This window comes from Esox lucius, chromosome 3 (assembly GCF_011004845.1).
Source record: "Esox lucius isolate fEsoLuc1 chromosome 3, fEsoLuc1.pri, whole genome shotgun sequence".
Classification (NCBI taxonomy): domain Eukaryota; kingdom Metazoa; phylum Chordata; class Actinopteri; order Esociformes; family Esocidae; genus Esox; species Esox lucius.
This window is the reverse complement of record NC_047571.1, coordinates 27,491,593-27,512,024: the sequence shown is the minus strand read 5'-3', so window position 1 is coordinate 27,512,024 and position 20,432 is coordinate 27,491,593. Positions and strand designations below refer to the sequence as shown.

Genomic DNA, 20,432 nt, shown 5'->3' with positions numbered 1-20,432 from the left:
TTTTTTAGAAGCATCTTTGGCAGCAATTATAGCCATGAGTCTATTTGGATAACTCTCTACCAGCTTTGCAAATCAGGAAACAACAATCTTTTCCCATTCTTCCTTGCAAACTCAAGCTCTGTCAAGTTGACTGACGAAGACCTTAAAATATAGCTAAAGCCAACAGCCAAAGCCAAAGATACAATGGGGCTTCGGCTGTATGTTTAGGGGGGATGTTTACATCCATGTTGCTGAGCATTTCTCCTTCGCCAAGACAACCCATTGATTGGACACATACACGTGCGTGTCACACAACACACTACCATAGAGGCAACACATTTAGAGTGAGTTTGCAGTTGGCATGAGGACTGTGGCAATGTTGACCTGAGCTGCTTACAGATAATGCATTGTTCATTTCTCCACCATAAGCCACTTCCAATGCCATTTTAGAGAATTTGACAGTACATTCAACAGGTTTCTCAACTACAGAACATGTGTAACCACACCAGTCCAAGACTTCCACATCTGGCTTTTTCACCTGAGACCAACCAACCGTACAACTGATGAATTCCAGGACAAACTGAAGCTTGAATGCTCTGGATCGATGTGTGTGACAGAATGTTCTGGTTCCCACCAATACCCAGCGTCTTTGCGCAGGCACTGAAGAGGAGTGTCACCAATTTTCACCAGCCATGATCAATAGCCTGCAGATCACGTTCACAGCAGATAGTGGCTGACCTTTTCCGATGTATTCCCGGTCAAATAAAAACAAATGGCTTTAGGACCAAATACATTCATTTCAATGGGAATTTAACTTCCATGAAAACTTTCTCTGAACAAGGGAAAATAGGCGTCCCGAAATTCACAGAGAATACATGAGATAGGCAGAATAAACAATACCACAAGAAGAAGCTTCAAGCTACTGGTCAAACAGAGAGAACTGATAATGTATACTAGTTGACAAGGTGGGACTAGCATGGGAGTATGTGCATCTGTGGGTTAATTTAGAAAATAGTTGGTGGATTCCTTATGTATAACGCAATTGCAAGAACAATTGCTCCAAATCGCATATTAGGTATACCATTTATTATATGAATCCTATAAATAAATCTGTATAATTTGAGTGCAATTAATTAGTTTAATTTCTTACAGATCAAATCCAATTTAAATCTAACCAGGAATGCTAAATGTATGTTAACTGACTCTAGGAATCAGTCCAGACCAATCTGAGATGGTGGATGCTTATGGCTTGCTGAATTGAAAGGGAATGACCCTTTAGGGAGCATTACATCTTTGGGGAACATTAATTTTGACAGAGGAGGACTGGGTATTTTCAACTCATTACAAATAACATAAGTAACCACTGCCGATCAGATATATACTTTTATTTTAATACATTCTGGCCCAATGACATGCTGGCTTTCCAAATAAGGAGGCTGCAAATTAAATCTCAGGGCTGAATGAGAGAGAGTGAGAGTAAAAAAGCAGGAGAGAAAACAGTGTGCAGTAGAACTAGTAAATGTTTTTGTATATTTAGAGTTGGAGAGCACCACAGTAAAAATCGCTAATGAATATGTCTTAATCATTAACATACTTATGCAGTAATATAGTAGTTCAGGGTAAAGGTCTTCTCGAATATACACAAATCCGATTACTTGGGATCAGATCCCAAATTCCTTGACCCTTGGATCCCAGATCGGATTATTCTAGGAATCTTGGATGTATGTGAAAATATGTTAAATGCGGACCGAATTTTAATCATAAAAGGAACATAAAAGGGTAAATACATACGAAGGAAAATATTTGGATAAAGAAATATATACTCTATAAATATTGTTTTGTTACAAATTGCAGTAGGTTCAGCACAGTTTTTTGTAGAGAATTAATAATCTCTGCTTCCCATCGTATGGGTTGAGCTCGTTATAGTGAATTTGCACCATTGTTTAAACTGGGCCCAAATGTCCTGGGTCAATGAGCTCTCGACAGACTGCTTCCATTTGCACAATGAAGAATTGTGACATTTCCACTGGAGAGATGGAATCAGAAATATGTAGATTTTTCACATGGTTAGACTTATCGAAGTGGAGTGTTGAAAAGCAATTGGCATGACTTTTCAAATTGAACTGGAACTATCGCCATCGCAATGCATGTAAAACACTACTATGTGGGGTGAGAACTAAAATACTTCAGTTCCACAAAACTAGATGTGAGTTAAGACAAGATAATAAACAGTCTACTATTTTACACGCTCAGAAGCCCTGTTACAGGCCTACGTTTGTGCATTGTCCAGGTTGGTTACATCTGCTTTTCCTATTTATAGTGCCCTTCAGAATTATTGGCATCCTAAGTTATGAACAAAAAAAATCTGTGAAAAAAGGAAAAATGTTTGGCAGCTTGATCGTTCACAGAAAATATTATGCAGATCTAACGTTTATTGGAATGTAGATTGTTAAATTAAAAATGTTGTTGTTAAGAAATAATTATTTTAAGAAAAATCGTGTGCCACAATTATTGGCATCCTTGTTTTTAGTACTTTGTGCACTCTGCAGACCTCTAGGTTACAGAATAAAGAGGGTAAAATGGGTTGCTTTGTCAAGTCATGTAATATTGTTTCCGGGCAATTTATCTTGTTCATAATACAGAAACATTTTTATCAACTATCTAAATTCAACTAAAATAACTAATTTATAGCTCATATTCAATGCAGTATAGCAAATCAATTGTTATCTGAAATTCAAGTTCCATAAAATCCTCAAATTTATGTAAAAGTTTATAACATCTGTATATCAAAAAGGTTTTCAGCATATCTTATGTCAGTAATAGGCTATTGGATACAACCTCGTAAAATACATCTTGTCCCTGTCCTATGCAAGAGAGTTGAACAAAGGATCAAGGAAAAATATAAGACAGTCTAAAGCAAACCTGACCAAGACTCAAGCCAGTAACTGGATTAAGTTCAAATGAGAACTTGCTTAGTTGCATTTTGAATTATAGAGGCATATGACATCTCTTTAATGTAGATTAGAAGGGTCAGTCTGCGGTCAGAGTAAAAAACCTTCGATAAACCTTAACAAATTGTAGGCCAAAACCAGATCTAACCAGTGCTTCAATTCAAACAAACGATATTAGCAGCCAAACCTAAACTGCATTCAAGTTTTAACGTTCTTTCAAACACAACCTATCTAGAGATTAATAATGTTATGGAAAAAAAACACAGGTCATCAGTATTTTGAGAGGAATATACTACTCTTGACACTCAAAAGTCTTTCTTTTCAGATCAGATCATATTAATATACTGAGATTAAGATACACTAAAACATAACGTATTCATTTGCAAAGACAATTAATCGATGAACAAAATGAATAAAATACCTATCTGTGACGCTGTAGGCTCAGGCCCTGGGGCTGCTGGGAGGGGTCTTTGGGAGCGAGGCTGGCTGGACGGCGGTGACATCCTCACAGGGCCCACGAACTGGACATATGTCCCCGGGAAGTCCCCCCTCTGCTTGGTACGCTCGTTGAAGCCCAGCAGCCAGCCCAGGAGCTCCGGATGCTCTTCATCCCCCTCTTTGAAATCCAGGGAGAACAGGGAGGCTTTGCTGACGGTCAGGATGTCTCCGGGCTGCAGGTCAATGTCCTCCTCCAAATCCTTGGTGTAGACATAGAGGGCACGGTATTGGAAACCCTCAACCGCCATTTTGAGAAGCCAAGAAAAGCTGCCGAAAGACGCAGAGAGGATGCGAAAGTCGGCCCAATGCCACGGCAACCCAGAAGTGTATCGGCTGTAGGGGGTGACAATGATTTTGCTTGGAGCAGTGGTCACTTAGAGCCCAGGAACTATCAACCAAACCTAAGAAGCATAGCTAAAATGGCCGAGTCTATACAGCAAGGTAGTTTGGGTGCTGCTTCCTCAGAGCTGACCGGTGTTGGCGCAGTGGAGCACTTTCCTCAGCTTGATCCCCCGGTTTAACCAGACGATGGAGCAGAGAGACAACGTTGGCAACATGCTCCTTCAAGCGGAAAAAAGCTGGATGGGCTATAAACCTAACTGAGGCCCTGCGTCGGACTCCTCGGTCAACCTGCGGTGCCGGTGGCAGTGGATGGTGAAGGCAGAGTAGGACAGCCTTACAGTCCCTTGATTAGATTTTCTTAGGTTCCTCACATTCTGGACAGTGACACAACCTGCAGTGCACAGAGAGGAAAACACTAAAAGTGGTGTCAAATAAACATGCATTGATATTACAAATATTGCTACAGATATGCGGTTGCCCACCATTAGAGAAGTATCCGTGTTATTACCAAAAGCACAAAGAATAAGTAAGTATTAGTAAAATGGCGAACTGCGGCAATGCTATGCATTTGTGCAATCTGGGCTGGGATGGAAGGATTGGATGCTGCTTCTGCGTCATAACGTACCACAGAATCCCATTCTATAATGTACATTCTTGACAAATTTTTGACATTGTTTTACTAAAAGACAACATTGTAATGGTTCTGCAGATTTCAACAATTCCCTCATGCTCTTAATAGGATAATCTTTTTTTTTTAAGTATGCTTCAGCAATTTTAGAGAAAAAGAGATGACCAGGTTTACAGTACTAGCCTAAAGCATAAACATTAAAACATTTATTTGTTTGCTGTTAAAGGAAATCGAGGTATTAGGTGCCACTTCAGATGGTTCAGTTATATTTATATTTTGGCAGTTTCTCAAAAAGTAATAATCACTTAATAAAACATTACATTAAATAATATTCAAAAAAATATATTTTGATGCAAGTCACATCTTGGACTTATAATCGAATACAGTTAATCACAGAAAAATATAATTCCCATGCATGCATCCATTCACATTGACTTACGCTTGCTTCTTGTAAAATATTGTAAAACTTCGTAGATGGCTAAATAGAACCATTACATCTTTTTTATTAGATCTCAATCATAATAATACATTATTGAAGACCAGTTCAGTGACAACATTATCCTAGGACTGTCTATTGTCAATCGATTTCCTCATTGAATTCCGAGGCACAGTAATAAAATCCTATCTTAAAACACGAAGACCCAGACAACTGTACCCCAATTACCTTCTGTTTTTGCGTACTGTAGCTTCAGCAAAAGGAGTGAAGCGACAAAATAAAAATAGACCAAGTTTCCCTCAAAATGGCAACTGTGCCTCAGAGAGAGATTAGGCTTTCAGACTAGTGTTTGGTCCCACAAAGTATGGCAAGATGAAGTCTCCTTTTCCCCCTCTGTGGCTGAAGTGATGACCAAAAGAAAATCTGAGATTTTATTTTGGGGAGGGGGTTGTAATGGAGGGGTTGGGCTTCTGACTCAGGGAATAATAGCTCCGCAGCCCTAACAGTTTTTGGAGCATCTCTCCAACGTCCAACTCCAAATAACTAGTCTTTGTGAAGACCTGTTTGGAGCAGTCACGAAAAGCTCATCAAGTAAATTAGTTTGGAATATACGATAGGTTGATGCTGAAATGTAAAGAACAGTCAATTTGAACTGTACACCTCTTCTGTGGCGCATTTTCAATTCCAGGGGTACATACACTCAATTCAAAAAGCCCTCTGACCAATCTCCACACGAATGTAACAAAAAAAGAAAAGAAGAAAAACCGTGCCAACATTGTGGTTATCCTTTCTGAGTTCTAATATCGTTGCTACGACACCTTAAATAGTTACCACGATCACAGGACGTACCGTTGGGCAACAGTACTCACCCTACGTTTGGCTAGGGGGAAACCGGACAGTTTCACCAAGGCTCTCTGTCCAACATCCTTCGTGTCGAGAAAAGAGGTGCCAGGGTGGACACGTGGCAAAGGCACAGCCAACCACAGCCCGCAATCCTCACACCACCATAACACCCCCCCCCCCACGTCTCCCCCTCGCGCCTCCCCCACACCCCCCCCTCACCCGCCAAAAAAAAGTCCATTCCCTTTTGCCGTTTTTTTGTTTGTTTATATTCACAACCCTGCAGAAAGAAACTGCAATCGTCCCGCACTCAGTCACCGTCCAGTTCTGGGTTATTTTTTTTTCCACTGCAAAAAAAAAGTGCTGCAACTAAAATGGGTTGAAAGTAGAGTAATCTCTGCCACAGTCCTGCTAAGGGAGAGAACGTCACATTTCAAGGCAGCAGCTTGCTGGCTTGTCGTCACTGGATCCATTCCTTTTTCTTTACTTTTAGTCAGTCAAGAGACAGCGCGTTTTGTTATCAGGAGAGCCCAAACGGCTGAGGGACACCACAGAAAATAATTAATGAATGAAAGGCAGGAAACTCACTGTTGCTAGAGAGAGGGAAACTAAGCCTGGCCTCTCATTGGCTGCTGTTCGGCCATGTGCTCAGGAGTCACCAGAGAAGCTCGGGCAAATCAAGGAAATGTTCTAATATTAGAAAATGTATCTAGGCAGTGATAAAGCTCCTGACCCAAACAATTCCACCTTTTCACACATCACGTTGCATACTAAATGACTGAATGAATGAAATATAAAAATGTATGTAAAATAAAAAAAATCAACAAACAGATACGAAAATATTTACTATACAGATAATTCATGCCTAAGGCAGCAATATCAGATATTTTACCATAAACATGAACAGACTATTAAAATCTGCATTTGAGATTGATTAAATCTGCAGAAAACATTTTAGCAGCTTTAGAAGACCGAAAATGTTATTTCAAAAGGAATATAACTAGAGAATCAAATATACAGTTTGCATCCTACACAAGCCAGAGTCACCAGCCGTAAAACAAATACACATTTGTATGCAGTTGTATCCAAAGGAGCAAGCTCTAGTGCTTTTAAAAAGTGCGTTATGAGCCAAGATTTGTTGGTGTATAATCATCGCAACTGTCAAATGCTTTTGCTTTTGTTCCTCGACAAGAGACTAGTAAAGAATTATTCCACAACAGAGTGGTCCTAAACTTACACACAGGTTTTGGTTTATAGGTACGTTTACTACCCTGCTTGGTATAAAGGCTACCTCCCAGTCCCCACTTGGGAGGCAGCCGGACTGGACTTCTACTGGAGGCAATAAAAACGTCAGTAACTCTTTTCTCTAGTAAGGCCATGACATATTATTAAGCATTTTGAATGAGAGTCTTGAATGAGTCTTGATATATTTAAGAATCTACATCCCAGAATTCCAGTGATGCACTCTGACACGATATCTTTTAATTTAAGATTTGTTATGCAAAATCTGTGCAAAACACTTACTACATGACAAATAGGTCTGCTTAAACTACTTTACATATAATTGCTAAATAGAAAAATCTCTCTGGTGTGATTGTGCTGGCAAACACGGTTTTACGTTTGATCTGGAGTGTGACCATGACATAAATAGTAATTTGAAAATGTAGGTACACTCCCGGAAAGTCTTTTTATTTATTTCTTTACATATTTGGACATGGATTTCTGAGCTAAATCCCCCAAACAGTCATTGATAACAGTAACCCAATTTACCAAATCACACAAAAGTATAGTATAACCCTACCCTAACCATCACATAAAATGGCTACATTTGAATCAGATGCATCAAAACCGTTACAAATGAATGGAAAATTGGGGAGAGTACGCTGGGATGGTCCAGATTTCCATAATTTCTGAACTGTATGGTTTTGGTCGTAACATATAGGCGTGTGGTAAACCATCCTGCCAAGATCAAATGACCAATCTGAGGGCCTAAGAAGAAGGATTATTGATGCCCGAGTCTGGGAAGGGTTACAAAGCCATTTCCAACCAATTCCAAGTACCCCTCCCACTTTCTGACGGATCTGCTATAATGGATACAAGTACCGGCCACTGGCAATCTACATAGGACAAGTCGTCCCACCAAATTCAGCCCAAGAACTGACCGAAATATGCTCATAGAGGTCTTTAGGAACCTCAGGGGAAAATTAAGGGATCTAAAGGCCTCTCTTGCCACAGACAAAGTCAGGGAGCATGAGTCAACTGTCAGAGAGATACTGCATAAACGTGGTCTACATGGGAAGTCAGGAAGAAAGAAGCCTCTGCTCTCAAAAAATAATATCAAGACACAGCTGGGGGTTGCCAGACAACAACTGGGTGAAGACCAAAACGACTGCAAAAATTTGCTCTAGACAATGGTAGTGAAAATGAAACAGTGCCTTTGAACAGAAAAAACTCATACCAACCGTAAAGCATGAAGGAGGTGGCATTATGGTTTGGGGCTGATTTGCCGCCAGGCCAACATTGAGTCAACCATGAATTCCATACTATACCATAGAATTCTAGAAGAGAATGTAAAATGTTGACTGAACATGGATCTTGCAACAAGACAATGATCCAAGAGTGGGCAAAAATTCCTCAGACGATGCACTTTTTGACATGACTGTTTAGATGGAAATACTTTACTACCACAATACTGTCTGACATTTGAACCCGGGGGGGGGGGGGGGGGGGGGGGGGGGGGGGGTGTAAATTTCTATGATATTTTCAACCACAACCACACATCAACATAAATGCATAGAAAAACATCAGCATAGGACACAAGTTTTGACTGATGGTGTTTAACAGCAGTGTGCAGTTTGCAAATGATTGATTCTTTATAACTCTTTACTGAATCAAGTCATAATGCAATTTTTGAAGTGAGTTGTTCCTTTTTCTGTTGGCTTGACCTGCTTATTACAATTAATTCAACAGCAAGCTCATTGCCTATTGGACTCACCAACTCTTGAGATATGGCCCAACCACCAGTCTATCATGTTCGTGGTTTAAAGCATTTAATTAATACAAGGTCGTGAAATTCAAAGGTACAAACAAATAAACCACATTTACAGTGGAGAGAACAAGTATTTGATACACTGCCGATTTTGCAGGTTTTCCCACTTACAAAGCATGTAGAAGTCTGTAATTTTTGTCATAGGTACTTTAAGTGTGAGTGACGGAATCTAAAAAAATAATCCAGAAAATCACTCATTTGCATTTTATTGCATGACATAAGTATTTGATACATCAGAAAAGCAGAACTTAATATTTGGTACAGAAACCTTTGTTTGCAATTACAGAGATCATACGTTTCCTGTAGTTCTTGACCAGGTTTGCACACACTGCAGCAGGGATTTTGGCCCACTCCTCCATACAGACCTTCTCCAGATCCTTCAGGTTTCGGGGCGGTCGCTGGGCAATACAGACTTTCAGCTCCCTCCAAAGATTTTCTATTGGGTTCACGTCTGGAGACTGGCTAGGCCACTCCAGGACCTTGAGATGCATCTTACGGAGCCACTCCGTAGTTGCCCTGGCTGTGTGTTTTGGGTCATTGTCATGCTGGAAGACCCAGCCACGACCCATCTTCAATGCTCTTACTGAGGGAAGGAGGTTGTTGGCCAAGATCTCGCGATACAGGGCCCCATCCATCCTCCCCTCAGTACGGTGCAGTCGTCCTGTCCCCTTTGCAGAAAAGCATCCCCAAAGAATGATGTTTCCACCTCCATGCTTCACGGGTGGGAAGGTGTTCTTGGGGTTGTACTCATCCTTCTTCTTCCTCCAAACACGGCTAGTGGAGTTTAGACCAAAAGCTCTATTTTTGTCTCATCAGACCACATGACCTTCTCCCATTCCTCCTCTGGATCATCCAGATGGTCATTGGCAAACTTCAGATGGGCCTGGACATGTGCTGGCTTGAGCAGTGTGACCTTGCGTGCGCTGCAGGATTTTAATCCATGACGGCGTAGTGTGTTACTAATGGTTTTCTTTGAGACTGTGGTCCCAGCTCTCTTCAGGTCATTGACCAGGTCCTGCCGTGTAGTTCTGGGCTGATCCCTCACCTTCCTCATGATCATTGATGCCCCACGAGGTGAGATCTTGCATGGAGCCCCAGACCAAGGGAGATTGACCGTCATCTTGAACTTCTTTCATTTTCTAATAATTGCGCCAAAAGTTGTTGCCTTCTTACCAAGATGCTTGCCTATTGTCCTGTAGCCCATCCCAGCCTTGTACAATTTTATCCCTGATCTCCTTACACAGCTCTCTGGTCTTGGCCATTGTGGAGAGACTGGAGTCTGTTTAATTGAGTGTGTGGACAGGTGACTTTTATACAGGTAACGAGTTCAAACAGGTGCAGTTAATACAGGTAATGAGTGGAGAACAGGAGGGCTTCTTAAAGAAAAACGAACAGTTCTGTGAGAGCTGGAATTCTTACTGGTTGGTAGGTGATCAAATACTTATGTCATGCAATAAAATACAAATTAATTATTTAAAAATCATACAATGTGATTTTCTGGATTTTTGTTTTAGATTCCGTCACTCACAGTTGAAGAGTACCTATGATAACAATTACCGACTTCTATATGCTTTGGAAGTGGGAAGACCTGCAAAATTGGCAGTGTATCAAATACTTGTTCTCCTCACTGTATGTGCCCAGCCACTAGCAATCACAAATTTTCAATGTTTGACGTTTAATGACTCACACTTACAAATTAGAGACTCCTATGGTAAATAAGAAACCATAAATCTTTCCAAAAAAGTTTGTAATTTGACGTTTATGGGGTCATGCGCTCAATCTAAATATTTGTTCTTTTGACTGAGCCAGTTTAAACTACATAGTCAGTAAAAAGATCTGAACGCCTAATCACAAATATTCAACGGTGCCTTTCACAATGGGCATTCATCCAATTCTACAGGCAAGTCTGTAATTTCTGGAGACAGCGATTTCAGTGCACATTTTTTTATGGCACACAATGTGGTTAAATTAATATATTTATATAAAGGCCTAAACTCAAATTCACATACAATCCCAGAAGATATATTTGGACAGGGAAAAAAAAGACAGGACAAGGACTTGGGATAAAACTGTTTCATGAGAAAATGGAACATAATGTTACCGTTAATTTAGTTATTAGCACACAATGAGTAATTCAAGCTTGCGACTCGTATTTAATATGATAATTTGCCCATTAAACTGAATAGTAAATAATGTAGGATATCACTTTGGAATCTCCTTTACTGTTAATAAAAGTAGAATATTTGTAAACATATCAACACTATGTTACTAATATGTTACCATTACCAATAAGAGGGAACGTTACAAAATATTAAGCAGATATGAGTTTCTTTTGCCAAGAAAATGGAAAAACAGTTAACTCGACTACCTAAATACACTGTATGAATTTGTCCAAAAACATCTTAAAATGAAACACTATTAAAATAAACGGTTCCTTTCCTATTTTTAAGACATACCTACAGTAATACCCTCAAATTTATGGTGAAAGTCATTCGATTTCAAATCCAGAAAGTTGGACTAGAGCCAAATGTACAAGTTTGAGCTCCAATGTCCAAATAAATACAAAGAGTATACATTCACCTTGTGGCCATCTGTCCACTGGTAGATGCCAGATGCTAGTCTTGGATGTCAACAGTCTACAGCATGACATAGTGTTATGTTATAAGCCTATTTGAAAACTAATCTTTGTGATATTGTAGCAGCATGAGGAACAAACTATGTTGAATCAAAGAATTCCAGAACAAACAGACCTCTATGGCTAAATAAAACACTAACTCATCCTCGGCAAATATCTAAGCCAACATGATAGTTGGTGCTTGGTTGCTTGCTGGGAGAGTTGCCCGTACAGGCGCAAATCAGGAATCAGCTTAGTCTCACTCAGGCCTGACTTAAACCGTTTTTGGGTGAAGACTCAAAATTGCCCGGAGATTTTGCTTTGTGTAAATATGTTAGGTAAAGAGCTTGGCCCTAATTAGGCCACATAGCCTATCTATTGACTTTGAAATAAAGAACATTATTCGCTGAATGGAAATGCAATTAATTACTGTAAGCAGGCCAGTACTTTCCTTCATTGAGTACAGTGTATTAGTTACTCATTGCTACACCGCACATTGGTAACCCTACTAAGTACAGCCAGGACACAGATTAATCATTGAAACTGACCATACCAATCACGTAGCGCCGGAATTTTGCCCATGTAGTTGATTATAAGAACCATATAACGTGTAAAATGAAATACATTCACCCACTATAGCGATTGTTCATAGGCCAGTTGATGGCTAAAACCCTCAAACTAGTAGTAGAATATTGGTAACGAAATAAAAATGAAGGTGATGCAGATAATTATAAAAAAAATGTCTCATCAATTCAGCAAATTACATACGGACTTCTTTCCTTCAAATCGACCAGCTCGGCCACCACACCCTTACCGTGTGTCGGCCTTCAGTGTAGGCTACGGTTCAGCAATTCGTTGATATCAAACTTCAATTACACAGTAATTACAGAAATAATGTGTAGGCTAACATGGGACTCACAGTGAAGTGTAACATTCTTCACTTAAGACACTTAAGACATTACAACTTATGTAATCAACCCACAATAAATATGGTACATACAACCATGTAATAGTACTAAACCACAAAAAAGTGCAAAAATAACTTATAAACAACAACGCGAACTGGTGGATTAAGTATTTTCGGCTGGTCCAAGACAGACGATGCTGTCAGTTAAATACATTTCGTGTAGCACATTTCCCAACCTGTTGCAAGTAAAGCTCGCACATTCAGCGCCAGGGGTGACGTGTTCGAGAAATTCCCAACAGTTGCCATCTGTACTTTTTGAGCACACTTGCTTCGACGCGTTATCGTTAACAAAATAATGCAACAATCACGCGCCATATAGGGACTGCAAACAAGGTTACAGTAGCTAAGTAGATCGACGATTGTGATATGTCACTATTGAGGCGCATGTTACTGGCCTGCTGTAAATGACAGTCATTATTAAATTACTAACGTAGGCTAAGTAGTATTAACATTTGGCGTGATGTAAAACTATAGAAAACGACTTCTTGCAAAGCTTCCAACACGTTCGTGCAGAAGTTCGTGCAGCTTTTGTGCGTACTAGGGCACTTGAAGCTCTTCCACCATTTTCCAGTTCAGTGGCTAGGACTGGATATGTGCAAGAACTTGGAAAAACTCACCCGCAAATACTTCTTCCAAATATCTCGCTGTGGAAGCACTTAAACACCTACAGACCGTACGTTTCCTAATCTTTTACAGTTTTCCCCACTCAATGCTTTAGAGTCGTCCACCTTCCTTGTTTACTTCTCGCCCGCTTTCTTTCTCCCTTTCTTTCTTTTGTCGCACATAACTCTCAGCTCCCTACACAGCCATTTTCCAGCACAGCACAGAAAAGGAGAGTGCGTGGGAACTAATATGAAGAGCGCGGAAAAAAACGAACTCAGTCGGAAAAGTACGAACCGCAGGAGGACGTCCATGCTGATATTTCACTTCTAAATTTCAGTCCTCAAAAATATTTTGAACCTCATTTTATGAAATATATGATTTTACAATGACTTTGTTCATTACGCTGAAAAATTGTAGTCTATAGGCTGTTATCCCACTCAGGTAGCACAGGGTTGTGGGTTCAACTCACCATGGGGCACACACATGAATAAAGTGTGCAGTCATTACTGTTAAATTACTCGAATTGAAATGTTCCATTGCCCATCTAGCCCTCAAATGTAATATGAAGACTGGAAGAATCTATATTATTTATTATTGAGTCCTACTACAGAAGTGTGGTGAATGTGCATCTGACAACAGAACATACGATTTCCCCTTAAAAAAGGCACCACTTCATATTAGTCTTCTGCTGCTCATTTATTTTAAACACCGTTTGACAAAAAAATAATTTCACTTCACACCAATTTTTATTTTTACCAGAGACCAGTTTGAAAAATAGAATGACAAAGCAGTTTGAGGGCCACCAAGGTAAAACAAGCATGAACTACGTCACAGGGCTCTGAATCTCCAGTCCTGGAGGGTCCAAACATTTCTGGTTTCTATCCTCCCCTTCTAAACAGGGTCCACTTCAGATCTGGTACACCAGAGAAGTCCCATTAAAGATGCATTCTTGGATTTTAGGACACAGTTTGTGCCAAAATGGCTCCCCGAAAAATTGGAATTTCATAGCTACGATAAGGTATGATGGTGATCCTACTTAGGTTACGCACACATAAACAACATATTACACATCCAGACCAAAATGGGGGGTTTCAACAAAGAAATTACTTGTTTTTTTTTGCAAAAGTCACCAACTCCATCTTTAATCACCAGGTAAAAACACCGAAAGTGTTTTGGACCTCCAGGGCCGAGGCGAACAGCCCCAGCATGTATATGGATTAAGGCTGATTATTACAGATGTCCCATTTAACATACATCAGGAGAAACGTGAAGGTAGTTGAAATTGGTTATATACTGCGGGCACCACATGCTTCATCCCCTGGATTATTGAAGCTGAATTCAAGACTTTTAAATTAATATATTTCAGTTATGTACGTGGGTACCTTAAGAACAATTGTATTTTTCTGTTACATTAAATGGCAATCGTAGTTTCATTAAACATAATGTAAAAATCTGACAAACGCTCTAGCAAGCCAGACAATGAAAACAACCTTAACTATTATAACACGTAGTTATTCAGTCGAGGGGAAACTGTGTGACACAGGAGGAAGATGCAGTATTTCCAACAAAGGTACCATATTTTGACAACATCAAGGTCTGGAAAATCTATTGGGAATTGAATGATCTATTACACTCGCAGAAATCATGAATACAATTTGTTTCAAGTACACAAGCAACAAAACAAGTAGATACATTTTATTTTTCTCACATTTTGATTTTCTTCCAGTTTAAGTATTAGCTGATGCTAAATTTAAGTTAGTATTTTAACTACGTCAGTACTCCCTTATCCCAAGTAAAACATGTCCCATACATCACCTGATATATTTAAGCAATAAGGTATGAGAGGGTGTGGTTTATCACCAATATACCACAGCTAAGAACTGTTCTCAGGTACAATACATCGCAGGGTGCCTGAATAAAGCACTTCAATGTGGTATATTGGCAATATACCACAAACCTCAGAGATGCCTTATTGATATAATGACCTGGTTACGCACACAATTAGAGCAGTCATGTGAAGTCTACACCCCTGGTGTATGATCTCATATATCACAACTATCAGCCAACCAGGATCAGGAATGCAGATTAACCAGTAATTTTGGTTATTTCTTTAATAGTGGAATAAAACAATGTTGCAATGATAGCATACTAAGTTGACAGCCAAACCAAACATTCATCTCTCTCACCCAATCAATCTTATCAAATGTATTGTTATACTACCAAGCACTGTCAACTGCTGTCAGATTTAGCTATGGTGTTTATAAACCACAAGGGTGAATCAGCAATGCAACAAGACTGCTTCAACATGAAAATATACAAAACAAAATGAAATGTCTTGGTCTTTTAGGGATTCTGTTGAAATCCTTCCAGTCCCTGTCATTCGTTGTTCAGAATAATTTAACAGCGAAGATGGAAAAAGTTTACATACAGTACACAACTGACTCAAACGTAAACATTAATTACATGGTTTAAAAAACGCAAATGCATACAATTCCTACATACAACTGTACAATTATTTAAATGCAAAAGCAAAACAAGGATTCTGGAAAACCTAAAATGAGAACATTGTTGAAAGGTTCCTTTAGTGATCGTATGTGAATTTGGGAAGAAGGCCCCTTAAGTATTTCCCCAGAGACTGATTAACTGTAGCACCAGTGCAATTGCTAACCAGCATTAACCCAATGACTGGAAGTCTATGTTATCTGTTAACTAGCATTCACTGTACTTACCCTAGACAGTAGTGGCATTTGAAGCTTCCTTTAACTTGATACTGGAGGCAGATACATATAAATGGTATCCACACATACATCCAACTCTGGGGAAGTAGATAAAATCTCCCAAATCCAAAAGGATCCCTTTGGGTAAAAACCACTAACCAGTGAAAATACGCCTCTGCTCAATTAGATTGCAGGGTAGCGTGCTATTATTCACCAAGCTGGTAGGCAGAGTATTGCAGGGTCACTAATGATCCCCAATCATCAGGTTGAAGTGTCAGAATAAAACTTGATTTATTTTGTGTCCTGCCAATCAGTATGTGATTTAAACCAGTGAAAGAGCCAGTGGAGTGATTCCATTTGATGACATCACCAGATGATTGACAGGGCACTGAAGCAGGGACCATTCCAGATGTGCTGTTACTTGTATGTACTATCTATATACAGTGGGGAGAACAAGTATTTGATACACTGCCGATTTTGCAGGTTTTCCCACTTACAAAAAGCATATACAAGTCTGTAATTTTTATCATAGGTACTCTTCAACTGTGAGTGACAGAATCTAAAACAGAAATCCAGAAAATCACATTGTATGATATTTAAGTAATTAATTTGCATTTTATTGCATGACATAAGTATTTGATACATCAGAAAAGCAGAACTCAATATTTTGTACAGAAACCTTTGTTTGCAATTACAGAGATCATACGTTTCCTGTAGTTCTTGACCAGGTTTGCACACACTACAGCAGGGATTTTGGCCCACTTCTCCATACACACCTTCTCCAGATCCTTCAGGTTTCGGGGCTGTCGCTGGGCAATATGGACTTTCAGCTCCCTCCAAAGATTTTCTATTGGGATCAGGTCTAGAGACTGGCTAGGCCACTCCAGGACCTTGAGATGCATCTTACGGAGCCACTCCGTAGTTGCCCTGGCTGTGTGTTTTGGGTCGTTGTCATGCTGGAAGACCCAGCCACGACCCATCTTCAATGCTCTTACTGAGGGAAGGTGATCTCGCGATACATGGCCCCAACCAACCTCCCCTCAATACGGTGCAGTCGTCCTGTCCCCTTTGGAGAAAAGCATTCCCAAAGAAAGATGATTCCGCCTCCATGATTCACAGTTGGGATGGTGTTCTTGGGGTTGTACACATCCTTCTTCCTCCAAACACAGCTAGTGGAGTTTAGACCAAAAGCTCTATTTTTGTCTCATCAGACTCATCATCAGAATTCTTACTGGTTGGTAGGTTATCAAATACTTATGTCATGCAATAAAATACAAATTAATTATTAAAAAAATCATACACGGTGATTTTCTGGATTTTTGTTTTAGATTCCATCTCTCACAGTTGAAGTGTACCTATGATAAAAAGACAGACCTCTATATGCTTTGTAAGTAAGAAAACCTGCTAAATCGGCAGTGTATCAAATACTTGTTCTCCCCACTGTATGTGTGTGTGTATATATCAATTTTTTTTTTTTTTTTTTTTTTTTTTTTTTTTAGAGAAATCCATGTCCTGGCACAAAGCCTATAGAATTGAGATGCCATATACTTCTTGTACCGCGTGACACCCTTTCTTAGGTGCTGTTGGATATAACGGTTACTACCAATCAATACCACCCACATTTTGTTTTAGTGTGTTAATTATGAGACTGGAATAATGGTTTGGAAACACTTTGAGTCAATAAACATTCAAGTTATTGAGGCCAATGTTAAACACAAAAATCAACAGCCTATTTTTAAATAATGAATAATGGCAAGTCAAATGTTGATCAATTTAACAGAGATAATTAAACAAAATTGCTTCATCCGCTGTCTCCATTTACAACCATCCAAACATTTGTTCTAAAATTTACTTTCTCCACGTCTCGATCAATTATACTAGAGAATGGCAATTCAATTGTGTGCATTACATGAAGGGCAAATAATGCATATTGTCATGTTCAGCCCCATAAACAAAAACAATTAACAAAAAAGAAAGCATCATAAATAGGTTATTCATAACAAAAAAAAGAAGGTATTTACAAAGTTTAAAAAATAATGTTTCAGTGCTACAGTGAAACTAAATCCAAAAGGGAGGGATGAGGGATGTAAATCAATTTTGGCACTCAACTGTTCCCTTTACAGTGTGGTAGTGTGCAAACTGTAAGCGGAATGTGCCAATTATTATTTTAGATTCCCTCTCTTTCGCTGACTAAATTGGCTCAACTTGAGTATATTCTCGCGGATGAACATGCAGGGCCCTCACATACTGTAGACAGTCCGAATTTATAACTCGGCGTTGCAGGCATTAAGAAACACCTGCAACAAGATCCCGACATACTGGTCTTGGACGTGAAGGGAAATGTCACGGGATGTTGACTTCTGGACTGTTCAACCAATTCAGTAAACACAAAAGGAGTTAAGATGGAGTGTTGCCTTGTTAATGTCCAAAACCGCAACGCGTGTCACATGATATTTCCCTTTCCCCCAAAAGCCAAATCATTGGGTTATTGATGAGGCCGGAGGCCGGAGAATGTGTAGCCTTACTCTCCTCTAGAGTGAGACTATAACTTGACCTTTCACCTTCCTGGAGCAATGCTCTGCTAATAGCCCTTCTTCTCCTTTGGCTTGGATATGTGCCCCGCTGTATCCTGTGCTCCTTGCCCCGCCACTTCCAGGCCCCAGTCGGGCTGGGCCGAGTTGATCCATGACGCCTTGAACCGTGACTGCCTGACAGGGAGCACAGAGCTTGGGGCCTCCTTCTCCTCTGGGTCGTCAAAGCTCACCTCCTGCACCGCCTCCTGCTTCTTGAAGGAGTCCCTCCTCTCAGACAGGGCCAGTTTTCTCATCACCACCACCTCCTTGGAGCGGTGCTCGCCGCCGTGGCTCCTCTGACCTCCTAAGAACAGACCCTGGCGGCCATGCTGCTCGCCCACACAGACAAACCCCGTGGCAGTCTCCCCCGCCTCCACGTCCTCTAGCCCCTTCCCTTCTGACAGGGGTACCTCCATGGTGTGTCGGCGGGTGGCGAAAGCCTTCTTGTCGCCGTGGTACGCCCCCGAGAGCTTCTCGGCCGACTGCACCCTCTTGAGGAGCGGCGAGCGGGGCGGCTCGGCGCTGCGGGGGCGCACGGAGTGCCGCGCCACGGTGGGAGGGGACAAGGTCTTGCCGTGGAAACCTTGGAGGCTCCTGGACAGACTGGGGAGTGAGGACGGTGGGCACTGGGGGGAGAGGGGCTGGGGCGGGGGGATGCAGGCCAGCGGGGAGGGGGGAATGCTGCTGGTAGACTTGCAGCGGCCCGCCTTGGTGTAGCGGCCCAGGACGTGGAGGGAGCTGGGTCGGGCCTGGGGAACGGGGGAGTTGGGAGAGCTAGAGCAGGGTGAGGAACTCAGGGGGGAGTTGGAGTCTGAGGAAACAGGAGACAACGCTCAGCATCGTCCACAAAAGACAATGTGCTCACAGTCCAGCTGTTAACTGTTTGATAGCAGAACAGAAAACTCAGGCCCTGAACCCCTACGACATTATGCCTGTGTGTTCAATTTGCCGGCCTGAATACATTCAATTTTGCACAGCACCAAATAGCGGAGCAGTTTCGATCCAATAAAGAGGCTAGCTACCAACGTACCTCCAGACTGATCGGGGGCAGGGGAGCGACAGGGTGTGGACGGCCCAGGCGACAGGCTCTGGGTGGGAGAGCCAGACAGGCTGTCACTGGAGGAGACCGAATGCTGGAAGCCGGACGAGAAACTGCGACTGCTCTGCATGGGAGAAGGCGTGTGCTTGGACAGCTTCTTCCAGATGCTACGCCGTCTACTACAGGACAGAAATGGGAATCAAATGACGATATGGGTGTAGCATTCGGTCCAATCCTACACCCAAAGATCATCCTCATGCAATCCTCACCATTGGGATTGAAGCAAATTCACTGTTAGCTTTCTGTGGCAAATAATTGTTTCCGCACAGCCTACAGACTGGGACTTTACATCTGCTGCGACATAACATGTGCTTGCTGGAGACCCTTATCCACCTACGAACGCAAGCCTACCAACACTCCCTTACCCGTCCTGGCTGTCCTTCCTCTTGCTCTTCTTGCTACGTCGGGCCATCTTGCTCTTGTAGCTGGTCTTCCTGGCTGGGCCAACCTTGATGGAGGTGTTCTCCAGGGCCGTGGTCTGCAGCATAACCTTGTTGCCGCTCTGTGAATATAACGGCTATAGGTTTACTGGCCACTAGGTGTTTCTACGTAGAACACTTGGGCTACATAAAGCAAATGACACCCAAGAGAGACCGAGGCAAGGGAGAGCCCGGCAACAGAGTCTTCTTGAGTCTCACCTTGAGCAGCAGCTCCACCACCTCAGTGTGCACCAGGCCCTGGACAGACTCCCCGTTCACATGGGTGATGAGGTCCCCGGCTCTCAAACCCGCCTCGTGGGCTGGGGTGCCCTCTTCCACGCACTACAGGAACACACGGAGAAGGTCCAGTTAGAACGTAGCCTTGACGGCTTTGACTGGCACCCAAAGTAACGATATTCTTAGCTTGAGATTTGGTTTGCAAACTAGCAGGCGCATAGATGCACCACAAATGGACAGAATTTCTGTAACTTACCAGACTGAAATGGATCACCAGAAGCCATAGATATAAATGACCAGATACAGTGAGGGGAAAAAGTATTTGATCCCCTTCTGATTTTGTACGTTTGCCCACTGACAAAGAAATGAGCAGTCTATCATTTTAATGGGAGGTTTCTTTGAACAGTGAGAGACTGAATAACAGAAAAATCCTGAAAAATGCATTGTTATAAATTGATTTGCATTTTAATGAGTGAAATA

The 20,432-nt window shown here is 41.3% G+C and overlaps 2 protein-coding genes across 9 annotated transcripts in view; both read right to left on the bottom strand.

The window, feature by feature from the left end:
• pik3r2 (phosphoinositide-3-kinase, regulatory subunit 2 (beta)) overlaps nt 1–13,115 on the bottom strand; it is a 38,172-nt gene extending 25,057 nt beyond the window's left edge. For 3 of the 5 annotated variants that reach the window (XM_034291433.1, XM_034291436.1, XM_013133300.4), the window contains exons 1-2: nt 12,922–13,115; nt 3,352–4,161 (exon numbers count right to left, since the gene is read on the bottom strand). In XM_034291433.1, the coding sequence (XP_034147324.1) occupies nt 3,352–3,676 (325 nt within the window). In that variant the 5' untranslated portion in view covers nt 3,677–4,161; nt 12,922–13,115. The other 2 variants (XM_034291434.1, XM_034291435.1) reach the window with 2 other exon arrangements.
• Nucleotides 13,116–17,087: 3,972 nt separating this feature from the next.
• mast3a (microtubule associated serine/threonine kinase 3a) overlaps nt 17,088–20,432 on the bottom strand; it is a 35,416-nt gene continuing 32,071 nt past the window's right edge. For 3 of the 4 annotated variants that reach the window (XM_020045535.3, XM_020045536.3, XM_020045533.3), the window contains 4 exons: nt 19,935–20,057; nt 19,662–19,798; nt 19,228–19,415; nt 17,088–19,008 (listed from right to left, as the gene is read on the bottom strand). In XM_020045535.3, the coding sequence (XP_019901094.3) occupies nt 18,206–19,008; nt 19,228–19,415; nt 19,662–19,798; nt 19,935–20,057 (1,251 nt within the window). In that variant the 3' untranslated portion in view covers nt 17,088–18,205. The remainder of the gene's footprint in view (nt 19,009–19,227; nt 19,416–19,661; nt 19,799–19,934; nt 20,058–20,432) is intronic. The other variant, XM_020045534.3, reaches the window with a different exon arrangement.